Source organism: Aythya ferina (genome assembly GCF_964211825.1).
Source record: "Aythya ferina genome assembly, chromosome: 2".
NCBI classification, from domain to species: domain Eukaryota; kingdom Metazoa; phylum Chordata; class Aves; order Anseriformes; family Anatidae; genus Aythya; species Aythya ferina.
This window is the reverse complement of record NC_140297.1, coordinates 9,786,322-9,806,469: the sequence shown is the minus strand read 5'-3', so window position 1 is coordinate 9,806,469 and position 20,148 is coordinate 9,786,322. Positions and strand designations below refer to the sequence as shown.

At 38.1% G+C, this 20,148-nt stretch overlaps 1 protein-coding gene across 3 annotated transcripts in view; it reads left to right on the top strand.

Annotated features, from left to right (window-relative positions):
* PTPRN2 (protein tyrosine phosphatase receptor type N2) overlaps positions 1 to 20,148 on the top strand; it is a 649,793-nt gene that overhangs the window by 619,416 nt on the left and 10,229 nt on the right. For all 3 annotated transcript variants that reach the window (XM_084509497.1, XM_084509495.1, XM_084509496.1), the window contains 2 exons: positions 2,872 to 2,925; positions 5,012 to 5,076. In XM_084509497.1, coding sequence (XP_084365623.1) covers positions 2,872 to 2,925; positions 5,012 to 5,076 — 119 coding nt within the window. The remainder of the gene's footprint in view (positions 1 to 2,871; positions 2,926 to 5,011; positions 5,077 to 20,148) is intronic.

Sequence of the window (20,148 nt, the reverse complement as noted above, 5' to 3'; positions counted from 1 at the left end):
GGGCTGCTCTCATTTCTTTTAATCTATCTATGTTTTTATGTGCATTCAGTGTGTTTGTATATATATATGGATATGTGTGTATATTTATATATTCACATACATATATGAAATTAAGCATATACATAACCAACCCTCTATTTTTTATAATTCATCACCAAGAAAAATTGGATTCCCAAAATTACCTTGCCCAGAGTCTGTGGGAATATGGACCTTATAATTTTTATTCAAGGAAATTTTTCAAGTCTCTTTGAAAACTGAAAGCTTACATTTCTCTTACTGTGTATCAGACAGTGTTTTAGTATTTAGCAGATGCATTAAACCTTGAGGAATAATCTATCACACTTTCATAATGTAGGTATAAATTGCCAAAAAGAGATTATTCTACATATTTCAAAAATCTGTGCCAAAGCCAGTCCCTGAGAGGTGAGGCTACTACAGAAATCACTGGTCAGCTTTAAATGCTTCTGGAGTCCTAATTTCATTTTGAACAATAGACCAATCATTATTGCTCTGGACTAGCTTGTTAGTCATGCACTGATATGTGTAATTAAATATTTCTTGAGCCCAGAGGGAGCACATTTACACTTTAAAGAGGGACTGCTAAGCTAAAAGATAATTAGCATCACATGTGAGGGCTTTGCTTAAAATATATATCTATTATGCTATCACTTCTTGCTGTGTGCAATGGCATTTACTAACACTGCTCACTTTAAAAATGGACAAATTCTTATTTTGCCAGCTAATTAGCGGTTGCCAGTGTCATTTTTGTGATGTTGCAGCTAGTAATATGAGCCCAGTTGCATAGTCACAAAAGTGATCATTGGAAACTGTGACTCTGCTGCAGGGACAATGTGGGAAACCCCTTTTCTGAGCCTCTAACGACCTCTGACCTTTGCTTGCTGATGGTTTGCATGATGATTTCTTTTTCACTCAATGAGCCAAGGGTTGGTTTGTATTACTAATCATTCTTTCTAAGTTAATTCTTCCTGTATATGTTTATATATATATTATATATATTTTCTTCAACATTCAAGAACTTTGCTTATTGATGAATTTTCAGCTCACTCTCATTAGCCAGAACTAAGAATGACATGAGACGTTGCTGCACTTTTAAATATTTTCATAAACTATATGTAGACAAAACTATGAACCAGCTGTATTGAAACCCTTTGTTTTACTGTGTTTTCTGAAATGTGTGATAATTAAAATGTTTGAAACTGTTCAATAAAACTGGTAAACATAAGGTGTCTTTCCCTAACATGCGTCTCTGGCTGTCTGATTTTCTGATAGGTTCAGTTCAAGTTTGTCACTGAAAGTACATTAGGACTTTGGTAGGTGGCTAGTCACAACATGCAAGTATAGTAGTGCCATACAGGGAACAAAGGAACCACATAAGCAGAAAAAGAAATGGTAAATACCCCTCTGTAATTATTAGCTTTTAAGTAATATCTTAAGTGCAAAAACTGCTCTTCTCCTAGTGCACATGGTGGGAGGCAGAGTTTTGCTTGATAGTGGCTGTATATGTATTATGGACAAATAATTGTCCCATTTAATTTTCAAAGTCAGGTGCTTCTCAATGGCTTGCCATTTATTTCATAGAAAGGATAAAGTTATTCTATTGCATTACTTACATACGAGGAGTATAAAAAGAGACAGAATGTCTCTGTGGATATGAATTCACATAAATGAGCAGAAGAGAGTAAGGATTGTGAAAAATCCTAAATCCTAGTGTTTAAAGGGAATCATTAAGAGAACTTAATATTGTTATCAAGTTTGGTTAGAATCTTGAATAGTAAAAGGCAGAATGTGAAAACCCAGTTTCCTGGGACATCATCAGCATCTCCATAGCCTGCTTGCGTTGACTTCCAAATATCCAGACTCCTTGTCAGATTTAGAAGTTTAGGCATCTTCAGGCTATACTGTAAGCAATGTTTAAAGATATATGCATGCTTTAACAGCACAGATGTTAGTGAATAGATGAAGAGCCAAGAACTAAATGATTCAGGAGGTTAGTTATGCTTTCAAATTCATAATAACATTGTTGCACAGTTGCCAAATTCTGGCAGTTCACTTCATCAGTTTAGCAGTTAGGATCCTCTGCAACACTTGGCAAAGCTGGGGACCATTGGAGTAACTGGGCATCTCATGGAGCTGCCCTAAGAAATGGTTATATAGGAGATCTTCTAGCTCTGGTAAACTCAAGCATCTCATCAAGGAAAGTGAAAGGTTTTGATTTCCTGAGGAAATGCTTTCCCAATTAATCCTTTATTCAGCTTGCCTTGTTAACATATGCACACATATTTGGTGTTTTTTTGGTATGTAACAAACTTCATATGTAAAATACATTCTAGAGCAGAAGAGGGATTTGGGATTTGGATTTTTGTAGGGCAGTTTAATTAGTTTTAAAACAATTGTGCAAGCTTTATTCTTAGACTGGGCATCTTGGTTTGCTTCAGCACTAGCTAATTCCTTCATTGAACTTACATATTGGCAGACCTGTTCTATAGCTTTGTTTTTATTGTTGCTTCATGAGCAAATTCATGAACTCATAGTTGGCTTTAAAATTAAAGCATCTTGTGATAACCTTAGTTTGGAGCTAACACATGAGACATTTGAGAAAAGAGATTATTTCATTTGCTTAACCAACACTGGTAATGGGATGTTACCAAGGATTTCTACAGCAGCAAAGCAGAAGCAAACTTTAAACAAGATTATGTATGTAACAACTGCTTGTTATATCAGGAAATTATAAACTGGACTTTTTTTTAAGGGCTGCAATATTTGCTTTTTCTTATTGCTTATTTTTGACAGTTGGCTAAAGAAACAGTATGTAATATGCTTAATTAATTTTTTGTGTCTGTTTTATTTCAGAAAAGTAAACAAGTGCTACAGGGGTCGCTCTTGTCCAGTAGTTGTTCATTGCAGGCAAGTACAATTTCTAAAATAGCTTCAGAGAGATTTTTGTGCAAGAATTTCATGTAGGTAAAAACAAAATGGGTAAATTAAAGCTTTAAATAAATCACTAACAAGACAGTAAGGTAGGCTGAAGGTAGGAAATATAAATCATCTGTTCTTTAATGCTAAATAATGTTTAGGGTCTGTTTTCCTAATAAAATTATCCTTTCCTGTGCTTTTGTAGATGTTGTGTCTTGAACTAAGAATGCATGGCTAATGCCTTTCAAATATAAGAAGTACTTTGATTCCTTCAATCATCTCCTACAAAATGATAGTGGTTCCATGCATTCCCTCCCAATTTAGCCTTTATTAGCACTCAGTTAATTTTTTTTCTTCTTCACTTGCTTTCATTGATCATGGTAAGAGGAGGGTGGTGATGGGGAGTGGAGACCAACCCACAGATTGAGTAATCCTTTAAGCACAGGTTATTTTTAGGCCTCAAACTCTGCTAGATGCAATGGAAACCTATTGGGTAGGTCAATGGAAAATTTTGCCATAGTAACATTAATGTTTGATTTTGGACATTGTGAGTTTTAAGGAGAACATTGCACTTAATTATTCAAAATACTCTTGTAGACAAGGAAAATAGAAACAACAAAGCCCTGCTAAGAGGCAGGGTGTTTGACGTGACATTCCACTTTTTGTGGGAGGGAGGAGAGGGAACGTGTTGTGTCACCAGTGGCTCAGCAGTCACCTTCCCCCAGATGCCAGGAGGCATTCTGCAGATGAAAACAGCCTGGAGCAGGCTCCTTTACTGTGCTTTTAGGAATCCTAAGAAAAGAAACATTTGACACAGAGTGAAGAGCCTTAAAGTTTCTTGTTCCTCTCTTATGATGATGGATGAAAATGTCTACCATTCGCTCAGTAGTTTTCTGTTGTTGTTTTTTTGTTTTGTTTTGTTTTGTTTTTATTGAGCTTGATCACTGCTTTGTCTCTCACCATTCAGCTTAACTAATGAGATTATGCCTTTGTTCCCTTCACAGCCATAGGAAAAAAAATATATTACCATTACCTCCCTCTCTAAGAAGTCATCTAGTAACTGAAAGAGAAAAAGCCTTTCTACAAAGACTTAATAAAAATGAAGTTTCATAGCCTGCCTGCCTATAAACAGAATGAAATAATGTGCCTCACACTATTCTATTATTTTTCCTTTCATGTATTCTTGTACACAAATTGAGCTATCAATAAAAATAAGGGCTTAATTAATAAAACTATATACAGTCTAATTGGTCACACATGCACCTTTTAAAAGTTTGGGGGAAGGGAAAGAAAAAAGCTTTTACTTAAGGTCTTAATTATGTTTGCTAACAGCAGCTCTAAAAGAACATCACACTGGCAATTATATGTTGATGTCTGAAAGGGACACAAGCTGCATTCCCATTAGGGAGCTTTTCCACTCCCAAGGCTTGGTCTCTCATCTCTGAGGCAAGACTGATGGCACACAAAAGTTAAAGCTGTTTCTCAGGAATTGCATAATATTTTTTTCTGATTGTTGCAACTACGGAAGAGTTGAAGCAAACGGTAAAAAAGAAGAATCACTTGTGATATATAGTGAAGAAAGACTGCAGTCCATCAGTAATCAGATATATCAGTTCTTAGACTGGTGTCTCAATGTATTCTCTGGCCGCTGTGTTCAAATGCAATCCACAACATTTTGGGACAGTGTTGGATAATGTGCTGGTCTAGCTTATTCTGCAGTTCTTGAACTCAAGTGCAAGTGACTATAAGCACATTATATTTACACTTGAAGAACAAAAATTACATCCTTTTAGGGGTTTAATGTTACTGGCTTTTCCAATGTTGCTTAAAATGTTTTTATTGCATAAACACAGCTTGGCTTAAAAAATCAAAACAAAGCCCTTGTATCCATGCAGGCTAATCTTCCTTGAACAACTTGTGTTAATTCAGGGCAAGCTCTTTCTCCCCTTCTCAGTACCCTACATTTCCCCTCATTCAGTCCTTGTGTAACAGTATAACATAATGGCAGGTACCTTTATGTTGAATCTAGATGCACATTGATAGGCCTTATTTTTTCTTTTTCCCTTTCTGTTGGCAGTGATGGTGCAGGAAGAAGTGGAACCTACATTCTAATTGACATGGTTCTCAATAAAATGGCTAAAGGTGAGAATCAAAAGGCTTGTTACTTTGTTGGTACTGAAAGATGTGCTTGTGTTGCCATGACAACGTGGGGAGCAATATTCACAGAAAACCTGAGAATAAATTAGAGGCAAATTGTACTTTTTCCTGAATGTTCTTAAGTTTCATTTTCATAGTGATTTCAAACAACAAACCCAAATGCAAATGCTTTGTGAATGAGCAGATGTTCTTGTGCTGTTGAGAACTATTTGAATTTTCTAACTTTACTATTTAAATAGTGCAGTTTTTAGAAGAAGATACTTCGAGGCTGTACAATCCTTATTTAGTGGTTTCGTTAGTTAGGTCCTGGGCTGCTTCATGACTATTGCCCAGAGTATTGTCACCTACTAAGCCACAATGGTCAAGCACATTTGCTTTTTCTTGTAGCTGGCCATTGGCACCATAGTGCCTAGAAAATCTGGTACCAGACAGGTCCCCATGCACAAAGTGCACAAATTTGCACAAATTTGTCTCTTTGGAAAATTGTAGTGCTCTGTTTGCAGTTCTGCCCCTCTATGTTCAATGTTGAACAACTTATTTAACTTTCCTATACCTTGGTTTCCTTGTCAGTGAAATGTGTTTCATGAAATAATGAAATGTCTTAATGTTCGTGTTAAAAGTAAAAATCTATAGATCCTCTAGACATTAGAATCATTATTTTTATTGATCATTATATGGTTCACAATGAGAAGTGCTTAAGATACCCTGAAATAATCTAGGTATGATACAATTAAACCAAATTTTTAATACTGACACAGTCTTCAAAAGGAAGGAGGGTAAAAGTGGGCAAGTAAACCTGACTGTATGTTAAAAAGACATAATTGTCAACTTGATATATCATACCCCTTTCCCACACTGTTTATATTACACTGTCATAGAACTGCATTTTAAGAGGAAGAGTAATTCCTGAGGTTGAAAATAAAAAATTGTCATTAGCCTTTCTAATTCTTGTGCTAAGTTCTTAAGCTACCTTGATCTGCCATTGTGTGCAACGTGTTTGTGTTTAAAGAAAAAGGATTAATTGTAATAACATAAATTAATTTATATGAAATAATAAACCTTTGATTTCTAATCACTTTACGGTTGTTTTAAACCTTCTAAAGTAGTCATATTTTTAGATTTATTTTAAAAATACACTCCACACTTTGCAGTCATATATTGCATCCACATATCTCAGTCCTGTGGGACATAATGACCTGGTGCCCCATCAGAAAGAAGAATTTAGCATTTTTTCCTCTGTATTCTGAATGTTAATGCGTCTGGTCACACATGCACATAAAGGGGTATGTTTTCTGTCCATGAGCATCATAGGGAACTTGCTCCTGATGTTAAAAGAAGTTGGCCTTCTCTTCTCCTGTGTCTGCCTTCTCCTTAGCCCTGTCCTGGAGATTTTCCAGTGGGATGAGATCAGTTTTTCATGCTTACTGGAAAATAGGTTTTCCCTCAGTGAAAGAACATGGAGATATTTGCAGCACTTTTCCACGTGACAACCTAGTCTTTGAAAACAGAAGCAATGGTATGTAGTAAAATTAATGTACACCTTTGTTAGGTGTTTGTTCAGCTCACTTCAGTCGTCAGCAACAAGAAGCTGTAATGAAAACTAAATTTAAAGTATATGCAATTTACTTGCATAAAGAAGTAAATGAGAAGTATTTTCTAGCTACAGGCTTTCAGGCACTTAAGGGAGGGTTGACTTTGTTGTAAAAGCACTGAAGAATGCCATTTATTGACTCCATTGTAGCATGTAATGTCAAATTCCATTTTAAGTGCGGGCTTAGTGTTTCACAATACGAGACAAGTCATGTGAAACTGGCCAGAGAAAGGCGTCACAGGGCTTTTTGGAGATCGGTCACCCCCATTTTGTTCTTGACCTGCTCCCCTCTGCCGATGGGGGTGTGCAACGTGAAATCCCCTGACCTGGTGCTTTGGCTGGGGTTTAAATGAAAGATCAAAGGGCAGAGCGGGCATCTCAGCCCTGCTGAGGTGGGCCTTTCCCAGGCTGTCACACTGTGCGGCCGCCAAAGGTTTTGTTCGGGCGGGAATCGCGGCCCAGCCTGTGCGGCCGGGGCCCTCTTTGTCTGGCCTGAGAAGCTGGAGGCCCAGGTTGAGGATCCAATGTTCATCAAATGATCAAAGGCCTGAAGCCCTGGACATGAAATCTTTCTTTCCATTTCCTTTTCTTAGAGAATGAATTGCACGAGTGGCAAAGAATGCCGTTTCCAAAGCTTTTATGTGGAGTGCGAGGGCTAACTTCAGAGTCCTTCAGTGCTAAACATAAAAATGTAAGTGCACTTTCAATCTGGGCCCAGCTGCAAGGCCAGCATCTAGTAACATTTCTTTCAAAAAGGCTTTTAAGGATTAAGGCCTTCAGTCTTTCAAAAAAAAAAAAAAAAAAAAAAAAAAAAAAAAAAAGGACTTTTAAGAATAAACTTAGAATAATTTGAGTTTCTTGTTCCACTGTCTGGTTTATTAGAAAGTAGACAATAATGCATTTTTAAATCAAAGTAAATAGAGGAGTACTTAGTTTCGGCAGTGGGAAAGTAGAAAGCAATCAATAAATGCCTTGGCTCTTTAGTGGGGTTTTTAATGGGGTAGATGGAGAAAAGGAGCTCCTTTTTTCATGTAATGATTTACTTCCCTACATTCTCTTGGACAGTTAACTGTAAATGCTTTTGTCATTAACAATTTTTTCCCCTACCGCTCATTGAATTAGTGCTAATACTTAGTCTATTAAGCATGTTATAAATTGGTATCTTCTACTATCTCGCCTGTTGCCGTGTCTCATGTTATTTTATACGCTGAAAACCACCGGGAAGCAACCTGCTCCTAAAGTAGGGAGAAAAAAATTGAGGGCTTTTATGCTTGACATCTGCCACACCAGGCTGACAGCCCCAAAACAGGAATGGAACTTAAAAAAAAAAAAAAAAAAAAAAAAAGAAAAGAAAAGAAGCACCCTATTTTAGTGCATGGTAAAGGTTGGGAGGGTGGCAATGTCTCCACAGGGTCCTTGTGTCCCCTGGGCAAGGGTTTGGGTGGCAGGAGGGCACACAGAGTCCCACAAGGATCCCTGTGCCTAGCAAGCCTGGCCTGGCCCCAGCTGCCTCACCGGCCCTTGGGCATCCCTGAGGCTCTGCACGAAGGGTTTCCTGTTGGGTGGGGGTTTTAATGAATTTCTCTGTCCTCTCCACAATAAATATAATGGCTGCATCTGTGTATTCACTCCAAATAGCTACATTAAATAATCTTATTAGGTAACTGGAACAGTTCGAGAACAACGATGTCTATTCAGTCCTGTCATTCCTGTGTCGTGTCAGTGGAAAGTTTTAAATGCAAGTGTGTCCTTGTGTTTAGTTGTTCCAGTAACCCAGCAGTGCTATTTATCATGTAGTTTATTACCATAATTATTTTTATTGCTAGATTCATAAGCAGAACGGTTACAAGGCCCTAATCCTGTCCTCATCAAAGTAATAACAAAAACTATGTGGTAGAGACAGGCCTTCCAGTAGCATACTATTTTTACATGAATATGAAAATTGTAAGAGTTATCAAAGTTACCTCCAATTTCCCTGACAGACAGCTTAGGGCAAGTTTTATTTTTGAGTGAAAAGTTCAGAAATTATGTATTTCAACTGTATGTGCGCTTTCATGATTTAAATAAGTACAGAAAATGATAATTGATTGTTTTTGTAGATAACAATGCTTGCTGGATTTTTGACAGGGACTTTTTAAAGGATGATTTCTGCTGAGAATTTTAACATTCTTAATGTACTTACAAATTTTATCTTTTGTTACTAGGGAGGACAAACTGTTTTAGATGAGTCTACTTGATATTCCTTCCTCACCCCAAATTCAAAGTAACTCTGAGCTGATCAGTTTTGGGGATTTTTTGTATGTGATTTAGAGAAAAAGTGGGAAATTTATCATTTATTGTCTTTCCTGCAGGCATGTATTAGTAACTAAAAGTTTGATATATTTCAAAATACTTGTATTAATTTTTTCTGTCATGGAAAAGAAAAAAGAAAGATTACGGGTAAAAAAAGATTATTCCTACTTTCATTCTTCTGAACTGAAAGGCTTGGATAGTGTGGATAAAAGTTTGATTTTTAGATATTAATCCAGCTAGCAGCTGTTCGGGGTTTGCTGACCATCCATTTTCTTATGTTTGAACTAGCTGGAATGAGATGAGTGAAAAGGAAAGTAAATATGAATTTTAAAATCCTTTTAAAGTATTGATTTCAGAATTCTAAAACCCAGCAAAAAGATTTGATTTAATGAAGCTGAACCAATGGTTTCTTCTCTCCCATTCAAAACCCTGGATTATAATTGATGAGCGCACACACTCTGGCCTGGGCTGGCTGTGGAGGTTATCTCTGCAAGTCCTTTCCTTGCCCCCACTACACTATTGTCTGAGAGTCTTGTGAGTCAGCTCCTGAGCAGATGCAGTTTCTACCATGACATTTTAAGGCAAAACAAAAGATTCTCTAGTTCGCCTTCTGACTCATCATGATCAAATGATTTTGGCTAATCTGAACCCTTGCTGAGGTTTTGCTTATCTGCTGTGTGGATTTAACAATCATAATGAAGTTGTAGGGTTGGATCCTCTCTGAAAGGATTTTATGAAAGAAAATACTTGCCCATATTCATGTTAAAATGGATACAATCTGCTTATTCTTCAACCTTTATGCAAAGTCTGAGAATATTCTAGTCTTAAGTGTTAGAGATCCAAGTCAAGAGCAGTCTATTTCTGACATACTCTTGGTGAATGAGAAAGTATTTCTTCAGCCCATGATACAGTTTCTCCTGTAAATTTAAAACTTAATATACTACAAGTGTCACACAGTGGTTGAGAGAATATGTAGTGTAAAGGAGAGATTTTTTTTTTTAATAGTATTTAATGTTAAAAGAGCAAAAATTGGAATTATAATTAATTGAAATTCTTGAGAAGAATTTACAGCAGAAGACTTTAGAATGTAATTATTTTCATGTTCTAAGTTTGAATCTATTCCATCACTGCTCTTTGAGGTTTGTGGGAGTTAGATGATTATCTCTAGGAAAAAATGCAGGCCGGTAAAGCCAAAAAAATTAGCTTTTGATTTGTGTGCTATTGTGCTACCCACAAGACTGCCTCAGTTCTTAGCAGTGATGTTAACCATAGAATTCTGAAACGTGGCTATTTCATTTTCTGAAGGAAGTTCTTAGTGTCCTTGTAAACATATCATATGTTATAAGGCCTGTTTTTCAAGTGAGCTGCATTTATGTATTGTAACTTTTATGTAATGAGTTACCCTGGAAACACAATTAGGCAAATAGTGCTCATTCTTGCAGCGTTTCCCAGCAGATAATTAATCACAATGAGAGCTGGGCCCCCAGCTACATGCAAAAGTGTAAAGGGAACGTTTAGGGCAGCTTTTTACAGTCCAGGCTGTGATGCTAAGGGAAACCTCACTATTTAGAAAAAAAAAAAAAAAAAAAATATGTTAAAAATAGTATTTGTTTCCTCTGCAAAATACATGTTGATGCGTAAACTTTTAAGGTTTTTCCACATTATTGACACTGTGCTCATTGATTAATAGTTCATAAAATTAAGATAAAAACCTAGCACATTCTACAAACTCTGGTTATAAAATGAATAAGTGACAATGGGGAAGGTGGTGTTGGTTGATGTTTCTTTGTGTATGTTGTGTGGACTGTGTTTTTAGATGGATTCCCAGATGGAATATAGAGATTTCAAACAAAAGCAAAGACATTATTGATGTAATTTCTTTGTAGGTTGGTTGTTGTTGTTTGTTTTTTTTTTCCTTTTATACAGTTTAGTGGTGAGGCATTACCCTAAAAGAGCTGTATTTCTGACTTCTTTGCTGTTCTCAAGATTTTATTGAAACAGAAGTGGGACTAGAAAAGTGTGGTAGAAAGCAAACCTAATTATTCAAGTTTTGGGGCAAATGAATTGTGAAGAAAGACTGATCAGACATGGACTATTCCTTGGGAAAGGCAGCACGAAGGGGGGTCCCCATAGAGCGTTAGGAGACCCTGAAAGGAATGTATTGATGTCAGTAAGCAGCTTGAGATAGTGACTAATTTGAAAACAAGAGGTCATTGACTGAAACTAAGGAGGAGACAAGCAGATAAGGAATTTGGGCAGCATTTTTTTTCACACAAAGTGTAGGTTAGAATATCGAAAAGTGGAAAAGCTGGTCATAGAAGTACAGTACTATCAGTTTGAGAACCAGCTGGGCAAATGTTTGGAAAAGGAGGGTTACACACAGAGTGAAGAACTACTTTGTAGTTAATCTCACGCAAGTAGTCTGTAGATGATTTGAAGAGAAGTGTTTAATTGACCAAGATGGTAGTCTTCTGACTTTGAAGGGTACAATGTATATTACCAAACTAAAGTGTGATTATTCCACAGCTTCTAAAACTGGACCAGTTTAGTCACTTTTAAGAATACACTCTGTTAAAGAACAAATCCATAGTAGTTGCATCTTTTATACTCAATCCATGTACTGTCGTGAAAGCATTACCACCTACGTGCAACATGAAATGAAAGCAATGTGAAATGTAGTTCTTACAATTTAATAGTTGGACGTGGGCGAGCTGCCTCTGAGTGCCCTGCAAAGTAAATTCTCATTTTCCAAAGGGGACTCCAAGACTTCTTAGGGCAAACTGAGGCGCGTTTTCAGAAATGTGATTTTTGCAGTCAGCATCTTAACTTTGTTCACGTTTGACTCAGCACATGGAGATGAACTGCTTTTGAGGTAATTAGCTGACATTTTGTAGAAGAGGTGCTGAAGGAAGCAGATTGTTTAGAGCTCTATAGGAGCTGACACGGGGGAACACCTATACACAGGCAGTAGCAGCACATCCTCGATCCTTGCTGACTCATCATCCCCTTTGTGTGTGTGGGTGCACGCGTGCATGCATAAATTAAATTTAGGTGCATGCCATAGTATTTTCTAGAGTGATCATGGGTGATTATAGGATATCTGCCCATATACAGAATACAGCTTATTAACTTCTATTTCTCAAATTTAGTAATTTAGGCATATTCCTATTGCTTTTAGCTTTTGGATAAAATCTAGATGTAACAGAGAAACAATTTCTGTATGGTATAAACTGTGATTTGACTTAATCTCATGCACAGTGGAAGTGAGGATTGGGTCTCACATTAGCACCCATTTGCATGCAGTTACAGTGAGTGGTTTCTGCATGTTTTTTCTGCATTGACAAAGGATATTAGCTTAAAAACTGTCATGTCAGTAGTGAATTTCTCTCCCTGTAAATCACTGAATGCTCAGAAGAATTAGTGTCCTGTAGCAGTTTTTAAAATACCAGGCTGCTCCTTTTTCATTATCGCCTTCCTTTGGATTGCATAAAGCCACATAACTTACATTTATACATACAGGTTATGTTCAAATGCAGTTTTAAAATATTAATATAAAATATGCTACCAATAACACATTATGCAATGTATACTCTGTGTGCATGTGCATGAATGTCACAGTATTTTTCTCTTCTTCACTTTTATTACTTTTAGTACTCCCTTCTCCATTTGTATGCTTCCTTTGCCAATTGGGTTTTTGGATGGTGTTTTTTGTTGTTGTTTTGGTTTGTTTTATGGTTTTGTTTGGTTTGGTATTAATAATGGTAGTGAAATTTTAATTTGGGTCTTTTTTAAGTGTATAGTAGCACTTATGTATTTTGACTGAGAGTAAAGACTGTTCATAGATTCAGGTATGGGTTGGGTCCATCCCTAACTACATACACACATGCACACAGATTTTGTTCATCTCAGAGAGAGTAAGTGTTTAATGAAAATGCCAGCCTGAATGCATTTATCTTTTTTGTTATCTTTAAAAGTGAGTCCCTCATTGGTTCTTTAGCTAATGCTCATTTCTTTCCATGAAAAGCATCAAAAGATCCTCCTGGCCAATAGCAGAATTCCAGCAGCTACAGCAGTAGATGTCTGGATAAGTACAAATAAAACTTGGTTTTGGTTTTGTAGTTTGTAGCTGTTGTTCAGCTCCCCTTTTTAACTCTAATATTTACAGGTGTTTTTACTTACTAGGAACTCAGACAATGAAAGTTGAAGCAAGAAAATACTCTTGTTTTTGTTTGTTTGTTTGTTTGTTTGTTTTTGGTTGGTTGGCTTTTGTTTTATATTACAGCAGTTACAAACCAGCAGTTACAACCAGCAATTACTCTTACAAAACATTCTTCACTTCTGTGGTACTCCCTACATTGTACTGCAGATGGTTTATCTTTTGTTTGTGGTTCCTTGGTGCTTTTTCCTTTGCCATTTCTGTTAAGGTTTCCAAACCTTAGGGAGGAAGGGGAAGGCAGCAGCCACAGAGCACAGATCTCAAACACCATTAGATTTGACAGATCCCAGCATTCATGAGCCTGAAACCACAGTGCAAAAACTCATCTCTTTTCAACCCAGGTTCATTAGAGCTAACTTTAGCCATATAAACCATTTAATGTTAAGCGTCTCCCCTAACCTAGTTGTCTAGGTCTCCTCAGTTGCTGATGGAGAATGATAAACACCTCTGGAGAATAATTCTCAGGCAAATGAATTGCCCACCAGGGCTCTCCCTCTCTCTCTTAGCTGTTGGGAGAGGAGATGACTAACTCAGATTCGAACTTCAGGGATGGCTGGAATAGATAAGATGAGGCTGGGCCTTTGAGACTAAGCTAGTTAGTAAATACTACCAGTGTGCCATTAAAACTAATGGTCAGTGAAGAAGTGGTGTTACACTCCCCCTAGTTATGACCCTTTCTTCTTTAATCAGATTGAGTTTGCCCCTCATATGGTGTGATTAAATGTTTTGCAGCAACATTAGGCACTCAATGGGGCAAACACTGGCTGGAGCAGCTATGCGAGCTGTCCTTTACAAGCTGTCAGTGGGAAGCTGGAGGCATCTAGGGCTTTGGGGGCACTGCAAATCTACAGCATAGCCATACTACGTCCAGCTGGCTTGGGCGCTAGAAACACCATAGCTGTGACAGTGTAATAGGCCGTGAGTGCTGATTTACGTTGCTAACTCTCCAGAGAGCCCACTGCTGTTTCCATATACCGTACCACAGCAAGCTGTATAGATGTGTATTTTTTGTGTATTAGGCTCATGGCAGACCTAGCTCTAGGTAGTGTCTGTCCTTCTTCAGGAGGGGTCTGTCCTTGGTTCTCCGCAGTTCACTGTCTGCCTCCTTGCTAAGGCAAAGCTGAGTGCAGAAAAGGGCCAGAAAGTGTTGTGCTAAACCCGAGAAAGCCAATTTGTCAGAGTGTTCATGTGGGGAGGGAAGAAAGGGAGCACAAAGCCGCTGTGCACAAACCTGGTTTGGCCATGAAGCATCGCTTTTAGGTGTGAGTGTTGCAGTCATCACCCAACACAAAAACGACTTGTATTCTTCCTAAATGCAGACACACAGTGATGAGACAGCTGCTTGTCCTTGCTGACACCGTATTTTTGCCCTTATTTTTTCTCTCACTTGTATTCTCACTCTTTCGTCCTGTTAGATGCGATTCTTCCCCAGCGTTCCCGACTGCGTGACTCTGAGGCTAAAAGGCTGCCGATCAGCAGCCTCTTGCAAATATTAATTGGATCTTTTTCAGCTTCTAGCAACATCATTGGAAAGAACGGTATTAGGGACCCTTCCTTCAAGATTTTAACAAGCTGCTTTTTAATCTGACCTAACAAGTCTCTTTGCACTTTTAGGCCTAATTCAAAATCTGTGAAATGTAATAAATATCAAAACATGCATTAAGAAGGTAATATCTGACTAGAATGAAACCAAATACTTACTGCCACATAAATAAAGTCACTTGACTGGTCATTTCTGTATTCCCCTTACTACCCTTTTTTTTTTTTTTTCTGTTGGGATAAATGCTTCTTCCCACACAGATCATCATCGTCACCTTAAGAAGAAATGGTACCAGTACTAATAATCCCATATTTACAACTGCTTGCCATGACTCATACATCATATATTCAGCTTTGGAATCACTTTATGATCAAGGGGATCAGAAAGAGGGCTGAGAAAGGTGCAGAGGGTATTGAAAAAACAACAACAAAAAGAGTATTTATCTCAGTCCTCACCTCTCTACTATCCAAGTAGCTTGTAAACGGATTTACCTTTATAACAATTAATTAGGTAGGAAAAAAATGGATCATTTTATAAATGATGGTGTGAAACATAGGGTGAATTTAATGATTTAACTAAAGTGATGTGGGAAGTCAGAGTCTCAGGCTGGGAGAGAAGTCAAATGTATCTAAACATAGCACCCTAATGACCAAGCTACCATGTAGGTTTCACAGTAGCAGATTTATAGCCATTCTGCAGACTTATAATTGTATCTTTTTGAGGATATGTGCCTGTAGATCTGAAAGTTTTTCCCGGCTAGAAAAATCCTTTTTAATGTAATATTTATGAGTGATACATATTTGTGAAACATTCACAAAGAAAACTCCTCAGTTTGGGTAATTTAAAAAGAAACCCCCCACAAATAACTGCTTTGATGAAGTATTTAAGGATCATTTTATTTTTATAAATATACAGAAAATTCAGAGCATCTAGAATCTAAAATATTCCTTTTAATATAGTGCTTTAATATAAAATTCTATCAGTTTCACAGAATCTGTGCTGCACTTTTCATCAGTAATGAATAAAATAGGATTTTTGACTTTGCTTTCAGTGCAAGTATGTTCAAGCTTATTACTTAAAAATAAAATCTCAAAGCTTGCTTCAATTAAGCCAAAATTTTCAATCTTATATTTAACAAATGCTGAATATTATTTTAACTGGGAAAAAAAATCATTGTGCTTCCAGGTGCACGATCTCTGTAGTTTGTTAAACTCAATAACACTTTTTAATGATACACCATCATCATTTCTTCCCAGCTGATATGTTAAAACACATTGCACCTCTCTACAAACTTTGTCACATTCCTGTACCATCATGGTGGCCTCAATGCTGCTGCAATGTGGAAGGGATTATCCTCCACCGAGTGCTTCTCATGTGTCTTGTGCCTTTCAAAACTGGTCCCCTGCCATGTTTAGGGGGAGGAGACAAGAGGAAAGATTTCATTATTATAGTAGTAAAGCTAACATTAGGTAATTCGTAATAATTTTAAATATTGCGAGCTGCTGCTGATCACCTTGTGGAGTTTATTGCAGCAGTATTTGGCTAGCTTGTTATTTATTGCATGAGGAATGGGAAATTCAACTTTTTCCATGTTTTCATGACATGCTGGATACTCCACTCATGCGACTGTCTAAGGGCAAACACTTTAACCCCTTGAGGTCTGCTAATCGGGAGCACCAGCTGTTAAGTGCCAGTGTGCTTCCTGCATTGGTGCCTGCGGGAAGAGTACGGGTTGAAAAGGATATGACCCTAAACTTCAGAAACTGCTGCTCTCCTTGGGGGCAAAATATAATTCAGCTTGCATCTTCTCTTGCTTTCTCTCCGTGTATCCATGTGGTTCTGATGCAGATTGTTGTGCACTCACTGTGAATGCTTAAAGCCTTGAGAAAGATGACAGTTAATTGGTGAAGTTAAAATCTGCCTTGCACTGATATGGAAGTGTTCTCGGAGGTATTTGCTCAGCTAGCTCACTGAGCTGCTGAGGGTGGGGGAAAGGCTATGGGCATCTTGCTCACAGTGAATTATTGCAAACGTGTTCTGTGTGTTTGTGGGTTTTTGTTTTGTTTTGTTAAAAAATAAAAAAAAGGGATTGCATGGATGATTTTTTACATTACTACCAGTACAATGTTACTTCAGCCTCACTCTACATTACAGTCTTCCATTCATTTGAAGAAAGCAATGAAATTCCATGTGAAAAAGGAACATATCACAAACAGAACTCAAATTTAATCCCTATAGCATAAAATACAGTTAGAGGTGAAAAGGCAACTATTATTCTTTAAATGCTCACCCTTTATCCCCCTGTTATTTTCTGAAACAGTAGCATTGTTAAACAAACATACATATTGGAGGGGCAAAAAGATAAAAAATCTTCTGGTTTGGGCACATTTTGTGTTTTCTTACAATTTTCTGCAGAGCTGTCCAGCCTAGTATTTTTAACCCCTCCTCTAGATTATTTGCTGCATGATAATAAATTAATGTATATTAATGAAAGTCTGTCACTAGACTTCACAGTTCAGTAGCCTGAGGAAAACATTTCCGGTAGTGGGATATCCTTGTAATCACTGGGGCAAATTCTTCCTGCTTTTACTCTAAAACATTATACCAAATTTAGTTTGTATGTGGGGTTTCCAGATAAGCAATGTTTAAAATACCTTTGTAGCGTGTGAATATTTTGGGGCCATCTCAGTAAGAACATGGTTTGACCCTAATGTCCTTAGATGCAATTTCCCTCTCTCCAAGTGTCGTGTAATAATACATGGTGCATTCTGTCACCTGAAATGGCTTAAAAGTATAAATAAAGTATTATTAGGTACTAGAGAATGAAAACATGTTATACTGTGCTGTTATACTCCCAGATTAAAAGGAAAGCCTCAGCATGGCAAAGATGTTGAATTTGTTGCATATTGCAATAAAACAATTCAAAAGAGGGTTGAAAGCTCCGACTGCAGTCAAACACTGAGCTCCCATCATCTGTGAATGCAGGTTGGGCTCAGGCCTCCCTTTATGCCTCGAAAATATCTTCTTTCTCTGCCTCTTGTCACCAGAGAACTTTCTACAGACTACTGCACACAGTGGAAGGGAGCTGAATTTACATAATACAGCAGCAATCTAACATAAGTTTGAATAGAACAAAAAAAAAAAAAAAGCTGTCATCACAAAATGAGGTTTAATAGTGGACTTGGAATATATACATTTAAACTCATTTGTTTTAGGCACAATAAGGGAATAGATGGAGAACATGTAGTTGTGGATGCGGAAGAGGAAGAGAGGTTTGCTAATGTGGAGGGAAAGCAAGTCAGGCTGGCTTCATCCTGTGCTGTTGATTTCATCTTTTTTGCTGTGAAGTTCCTTGTTCCAAGATATTTTTCTTCCAAAACAGCTCACCATGCTTGCAGCACTAGGTTTTGGTGATCAGCTTCTTTAGGGGCTCAGGTACTTCCCATCATCAGAGTATCAAAGGCATGCAGAAACATTAAAAAAAAAAAAAAAAAAAAAAAAAGGTAGCAGACCGATCTTGGCCTTTGCTTTGCCTTGCCTCTTTGGGCAAAACCATGCTTTGCTCACTTTTTGTTTTCTATTAGCTGTGGCTGTGGACATCAGAAGGGCTTGAGGGTGCCATGCTAATCACAACCCATGGGTTTGGGAACAATGATCAGTAAAAAACGTTGATTCAGATTTGTACTGGCAAAACACTTCAAAGCAAACTTCCCATTAAGCACACTGGCCCACCAGGACTATTCTCATGTTCCAGTGCGAAAGCATATTGCTTTGGTGTTTTGCTAAATCAGGGTTTTATGACCAGGCATTGTTCATACTATTAGGCGTGTCATTCTGTTAATGATGATAAAAAAGTAAGCAGCAGTTCACTAGTGAACGCCTGCAATCTGCATCTCCAAGATGGAGAAATTAACTCTTTCAAAGGCAGGCTCAGGAGCCTGTCTGGCCAATAAGGAGTGTCATGAGGTCTTGTCATAAACCTTTTCCCAGTTCCTAATGTGTTAATGTGTTGTCCTGAGGCTACAGGAGTTTCAAATAAAGAGCATCCCTTGCTGGAGGGGGAACACAAGTGTCTGCAGCCACAGGGAAGCCCACGTGACACACGAGCATGCCAGCTCCATTGGGAGAATCTTCTCCGGGTTCATCCTTGCAGCACACCACGGAGGCTCGTACAGGACCACAATTAACCTTGTCCATGGATGTCAGTGTCTCATATCTTAATTTCTGAGAAAGAGAATTCCTTTTATGTTGAACCAGGATGATTTTAATTCCTGGGAATTTAATGAGGCCACTAGTAAGGCTGTAAAGCACGTGCGGTACTCATATTGCTCTGCTCCCATGGAAAGCTGTAATGGAACAGGAAATTCCTACCTAATTTGTGCGTGTGTGAGAACAAACACTGAAATGAGCTACTGTGTTACACCAGTGCTAGGGTTCACAAAGGTTCTACCTTTACCGATGATTTCCAGATGAATTGCAACTCTAAAACCCACAACACACTTAAGGTATAATTACTACTACTACCACTGTTTTTAGACTTGAAAGCATATGTTGGTATGTATTGTGGTCCGTTGTAAGGATGTGTTTTTTGTTTTGTTTTGTTTTTACTTTAAAAAAAAAAAAAAGTTTACTACTTTGTCCAGCACACTTTCCCATAAATTCCTGTACATTGTATGGGGGGGTGGGGAATGGGGCATGGGCAATGTGTGATGCCTCAAACCATGGCAGTTAGCAAAAATATCTATATCAGATACCTTTTCTAAGTTGTCACTGTTATATTTACTGAATGAATTCATTCCATTTCTGATACAGCTGAAGAACGTATTTTCAAGGAGGCACTTGCTATTGATTATCCTTCTAGAGCTGCCCTGGAAGAATGTGCAGACGAGGGCAGTAGGGGATGGGGGAGTGGATATGGGGCAGTCACACCATGGTCAGGGTGACCCTCTGCCCACCTGCCTGATGCCTTGGCACTGCAAGATGTTCTTGCAAGGCGCAGAAGGGGACCAGTACGAGAGAGCCAAACTCTAACTCCTCAGCAGTGAGGGTTTCCAGCCCTGCTTCTATTCTTGCAGTTCATACAGGGATTGACAGGAGGAACCCAAACTCTTATTTTCTCTCAGTCCCCTCCAATAGCATGTATCTGGTTAGGCACTCAAGGAAAATGAGGGGGAAGCATCTCAAACTGAAGAGGAAATTGAGGAGGAAAATGACACTGCACTGTCCCCTTTGTTTCTCCGGGTTATGATGAGAAAGATGAGGACTCACTTTGCTCTTCACAGATGATGTTTTAGAAGAAAGTTCCTCCATTTGCACTGAGGCAAGAAGCCAGTCCCCACTGCAGTTAGGCTCTGCCTGCCTGTTTCCTGCATCCTGGCCTTGCTGTTCAGCACTGGCCAGACACTCAAAGTAAAACCT